General features: G+C 36.3%; 1 protein-coding gene across 1 annotated transcript; it reads right to left on the bottom strand.

Annotated features, from left to right (window-relative positions):
- Positions 1–1,868: 1,868 nt before the first annotated feature.
- Positions 1,869–3,311, bottom strand: LOC117814544 (ammonium transporter Rh type B-like). The gene has a single exon (XM_034685945.1). The coding sequence runs from the start codon at positions 3,309–3,311 to the stop codon at positions 1,869–1,871; it is 1,443 nt and encodes a 480-aa protein (XP_034541836.1).
- Positions 3,312–5,972: the final 2,661 nt, after the last annotated feature.

The raw sequence follows: 5,972 nt of genomic DNA, 5'->3' as shown, positions 1-5,972 counted from the left end.
GCCTGCCTTGCTCCAGTACAATGTCACACACTTACAGTAGTGCTAGAATAGTTAACTGTTGAAAATAAAATATTATAGCAATGCATTTCAAGAGAGACAAATAAGTGACACGTGAAATCTGATTTTAAATCTGAACTGCAATATTTCACCACATCCTGAAATGGTATCAGAGGTCAGTTTGGTTCATCCTGCTTCCACGTATCAGACAGACCAGTGCATCTGTTTGTCATGGGTCAAATTTCATTGTTATCAGCGTCACATTGGGGTGATGTGCTTGGTGTTTGAAAGCTGCTGATAATAGATCAAAGAATACAGTGTAAAGGGAATTTTCATGCCCCTTTACACTGTATACACTTCAGAAGATGAAGCTTTGTGGATGAGGATGATCAAATCCACATAATACCATGAGTCAACACTTTATACATGTTATTTGCAGACACTGACTAGAACTCTCTTCACTATAATCCATGATTAGATAAGACACTTCAGCTATCAGTAAATAAAAGACATTGTGGTGACAATTCTTTAACCTTTGTACTAATGACAAGCCTGTCAATGCAGGCTATCAACATCCTGACTGAACAACCGAACTCTGGTTATCCATTATTGCTATCATGTCCTTCTTTAATGACTCATTAAACATTTTATGGAGTTGAACTTGATAAATATTCAATGAACATTAAATCTTGATTCAATATTTGGAGCCACATTTTAATAAAAAAAAAAAAAAACATTCAGCGCCTGATTCTAAATGAAATGTTAAATAACTGGCAGGATTGAGGATCAGACACAGTAGAGTGGGCTTCACCTCAACTTCCTGAAGTCAGGGTACTTTACATTAGGATGGTTATAGTTTGGTGAGATAATGGTATCTTTGATGCTTATTGTTTTTGCTCTTTGATCATCAAGTACAGGAGATACTGTGTTAATGTGGCTTGGTATCAAAGAAAACAGAGTACTTGATCTGGTTCAAAGTTTTGTTGGCTTGTCAACTGATCAGATGTCCCACTGTTGAAGCAGAATGACTTGGGGCAGCATCTCACTTATTGTTATGTAATACCCTTTGAATTGGCTTGGAAGTTGTTGGTGAGAGGATAAAAAAAAACCTCCACTTACACTCATGAGACTACAACCATTTTCAAATCATAGGGTACTCATTAATTAAACATCTGATCGAGAAAAATGAATTTCTAATTGTCATAATTCAGTATTTGAATGAAGTAGGAGATGCTTTTTTTTTTACCTCGCTGTTCACTTGGGCCAACAAATTGTGGAGTTTCAGATCATATATTATAGAGTTCTGCATTGCCCATGAGATGCTCATTGATCAATTTGTGTTTCATTCATCTTTCTTTTAGTAACATACGCAACTTTTGTCATCGTCTTTGAATGCTTCTCTGTATGCTAGTCATTGTTTTCGGTGGTAAAGTATAAACTCATAAAATGATGCAAATCAAAGATCAGTTTAGAGACATTTACTTTGATGCACTAAGTTGTGTAGATCATACATTTAGGACAAGATGTTGAACAAAGTCATAAAACATGATGCACAAGTTTATTTTTAAAAAGTTTATTTCATATTGCATTTATAAAATACAATATTACACATTACATTGCATATCTACACTATTTATCAGTGTCATATTTGACACTTTTACTTATTCATCTTTTGATATACAAACTTCAAATGCAACAGCATTTGTTCATACAATTAATTTAATCCCAAATACACTTTAATTCTCAGACATGCATAATCAATCCCACATTCATGAAACGAACTGTGAAAACAATTCTACAGTGAGAAATAGTTGCATTGACAATTATTATAAAAAAGATATGTCTTTGAATAGTTAATTCTGTGTGCTAGCTCAGCCTTTGATGTCAGAGCTCACTTTTTCTTTTAAATCAAAGTCTATGGGGATCTCCAGATCGTCTAATCTCTCAAAGTCAGCAGGTACGTCAAAGAAAACCTCATCATCAAAGCAGTCCTTATCAGATGGGGACGCCATGAAGGACAGGTTCATGACAAAGCCTGTGATCAGCCCACCGACTGCAGAAGCTGCGATGGTGGTGAAGATAGCTGCCAACTGGTAGAGAGCTTGTTCCTGTGCTGTGCGACCCAGACCTGGTTTCAACCCTGGGATCTGCATCTGCAGCTCCAGCAGCTTTGGATCCCCCTCAGGTGGAGCACGATGGGAGAATATCTGGTACATGCTAGGCCCGTAGGTTTCCTCGGTGGCCAGGAGGATGGCACAGATCCCTGCTGTGGAGGATATGAGTCCAGTGAGCCCATGCAGGTTGTGAATACCACACTGGTCTTGGATCCTTAGTTTTCGGGCCATGAAAGGGGTGAGGTACTTATATCCTAAGAAACATGCTGTACAGCCCATGATGCCCAGAGCGTATGCCGCTGCAGGGGAAATCATCATGTCCACAGAAGCCCCAACTGTCACACCACCTGCCAGAGTCACATTCTGAACATCAGCCATCGTGATCTTGCCCTTCTTGTTGAACACTGCAGAAAGAGCGAAGGCGGTCATTGTGGATGAGCTTAGACCGATAAAAGTGTGGAGTATGGCCCTGTGTTGATCGTCACCCTTAAGGGTCAAAGCAGAGTTGAATGAAGGCCAGAACACCCAAAGAAACAGGGTCCCCATTACAGAAAGAATGTCAGAGTGATAACTGGTGATCTCTTTAGGGTGGCCCTTATTCAGGCTAGGGCGATACAGCACAAATGTAGCCCCTAGTCCAAAGTAGCAAGCAAACAAGTGAATTAGAATAGAACCACCTGCATCATTGATCCTGATGTATTTCAACACAGCCCACTCTGTCACAGCAAAGATTGGGACCTCCAGCAGAGCCATGACCAGCAGCTGTACTGGACTAGTCTTCCCAAGTACGGCTCCAAAAGAGATGAGGACCACAGCACAGGCAAACTCTGCATTCAAAAGATTGATGACTCCCAGGTGGATTTTACCGTCACTATAAAACTGGAAGAAGCCTTGCATCAGGATGGCCCACTGGATTGCAAATGTAGCAGTAAGGAAGTTGAAGACCATCCCACTGAAGCCGTAGAATCTGAAGAAGGCCAGCAAGCAGCCGAAGCCAACGAAGATCATCACCTGCACATCTGCGAAGTAGGGATAGTCCCGATACAGGGAGTTCTCCATTGGGTTTGTCATGTTGTTTTGCAGCTTAGCGTTTGCATTGTCGTCATAAGTGACAAACACAGCATAAAGAGCTAAAATGGCAACCTCCAGCACTAGTACCAGCACTGGTAGGCGCACCTTCAGACTTATAGACGCACTCATGATGACCACAGCTCACAGATACTGACCGTGCTTTAGCAACAGCTCCTTTTATACCTCTATTTTATCAGATAAGAGCTGCTAATGGTATTAGGTAAGGAGCATAACCCCACACAGGACAGATTTTTTTAACACCTCAGCACATAAGCAAGGACTGTACTTTAATCCTTCAGGTTCTTCGAAACAATGTTTGGATGTTTTTGTCCCCCATTCATCAAAGTTCTGATGGCTGAAAAAGCTCACTTCATACACTTGAATGTTAACATAAAAAAGCCAGTTTCTGCTAAACAAAATTGAGATCCTTATAGAAATATTGTTTGTTCAAATGATAATTGAAATATATTAATGTTATAGCTTAAAAAAGAAGAATGGAGGATCATGATCTACCTTGTAATGCATTATCCCTTTATTATTTACTTACCATGATAAAAAACCCTCTCCCTCAACTTGGCTTAATCATAATATGTTTCTACTATCAGTAATATATTGATAAGGGATGATTATTAGCAATTTCAACTGTAAAATTATCTCACTCAGTACATAAATCATCAGAGTGTGCAAGTTGATTTGTTGTGCTGGAGGAAAAACGTATGCAGAATAAAATCTTTGTTGTGTTTATTGCAAAAAATATCCCACAATTTTCAGTGTTATAAATTAAAAAAATGAGATTAGAGAAATAATTTGAAGAATTACTGCATGGTCTTTATATTTTATATTTAATGAGCACAGACATTGAAAACTACATCGTTGGGAAAATTGTATTAAAATGTGACAAAGTAAGCCCAGAGATGAAATCTAGAAAGAGAAACTTTATGGTTATGCAAACTGGTCTATGGTCAAGTAAAAATATGAATCATAGGCCCTTGAATTGCTTTAAAGTGCTCTATATAAGCTAAAGACAGGGATCAGTATTTCTTACAAAAAAGGGACTAAGGGAACTTCACAAAAGTTAAGGTTGAATCAAGATGACTTTGTGCCTTTTGTATGGAAGCCCTAAGTAGACATTCATCCATCCATCCAATATATTTACTCTGTTTGATAAGGAGAAATGTGTGGTTGTCTTAACTTACATGTAATGTTCCCATCAAACAGGTGGTAATCTTATCAAAACAGTTTCTCCCATGATAAGGCATAACTTTTTCTTGTTCATTATCAAAACGGTATCACAGGAAAAAAAGCTTTGTTATTCCTAGATAACAACAAAAATCAATCAGTTCAGATTGAATGAACAATGTTGATTTCCCGTGATAAAAGAAAATAACTAAAATGAACTGCGTTGCTTGGGGCTTCTGTACAAAGGCCTTCAGGAGGAAGTAAGATACAAAATTAAGAAAATACAGTTGAGCAAATTAAAAATGCAAGTTGCTTCTCATTGTGCCACGAGAAACACATTATTCTCACAATAAGGGTTGAGAGACAGGATGGTCAAAACTTCATTTTGATCAAGTGGGCTTGTATGATGTCCCCAGACTTACTTTTGAAGGTATCACAGCCCTATTCTCTTATTCTGTTTAGGCTACTCTACAAAGCAGTGTATGTACAGAAGAGGGTTAGGGCCACTGGAAAAAAAAAAAAAAAAAAAAAGAAGGTCAAAATTGTTTGAAATTATTATTATTATGAGAAAAAAGTCAGATTACTGAGATTAAAGTGATAATTCTGAGAATAAAATCAGAATTCTGAGATTAAAGTCAGAATTCTGAGAATAAAATTGGAACTTTTGGAAAAAGTGAGAATTTTGAGATTAAAGTCAGAACTCTGATTAAGAAGTCAGAATTCTGAGATTAAAATCTGAATTCTGATTAAAAAAGTCAGAATTCTGAGATTAAAGTCAGAATTCTGATTAAAAAGTCACAATTCTGAGATTAAAGTCACAATTCTGATTAAAAAGTCATAATTCTGAGATTAAAGTCACAATTCTGATTAAAAAGTCATAATTCTGAGATTAAAGTCACAAGTCTGAGAAAAAAGTCACAATTCTGATTAAAAAGTCAGAATTCTGAGATTAAAATCAGAATTCTGAGATTAAAGTCATAATTCTGAGATTAAAGTCAGAATTCTGATTAAAAAGTCATAATTCTGAGATTAAAGACATAATTCTGAGATTAAAGACATAATTCTGATTAAAAAGTCAGAATTCTGAGATTAAAGTCAGAATTCTGAGAAAAAAGTCAGAATTCTGATTAAAAAGTCAGAATTCTGAGATTAAAGTGAGAATTCTGAGATTAAAGTCAGAATTCTGATTAAAAAGTCAGAATTCTGAGATTAAAGTGAGAATTCTGAGATTAAAGTCAGAATTCCGAGTTGTCAGAATTCTGATTTAAAAAGTCAGAATTCTGTTTAAAGTCAGAATCCTGAGATTAAAGTCAGAATTCTCAGATTACAGTCAGAATTCAGATTTTTTTTTTTTTTTTTTAGATTAAAGTCAGAATTCTGATTAAAAAGTCAGAATTCTGAGATTAAAGTTATAATTCTAAAATTAAAGTGAGAATTCTGACTTTTTTTCCCCATAATAATAATAATTTTTAAAAAATTGACCTTTATTTTATTTTTTCCCAGTGGCCCTAATCCTCTTCCGTATGCATATGGCTGACAGGAAATATTATAGAAGATTATATGGGAAGAGCAAAGGTTGTATAAAGGGGAAGAGCCATTAAAAAAAAATTG

Source organism: Notolabrus celidotus, chromosome 1 (genome assembly GCF_009762535.1).
Source record: "Notolabrus celidotus isolate fNotCel1 chromosome 1, fNotCel1.pri, whole genome shotgun sequence".
Lineage (NCBI taxonomy): Eukaryota > Metazoa > Chordata > Actinopteri > Labriformes > Labridae > Notolabrus > Notolabrus celidotus.
This window is presented reverse-complemented; position numbering and strand designations above follow the sequence as displayed.

Coding starts and splice junctions, on each gene's coding strand:
- LOC117814544 (XM_034685945.1), bottom strand. CDS start 3,311: ATGAGTGCGTCTATAAGTCTGAAGGTGCGCCTACCAGTGCTGGTACTA.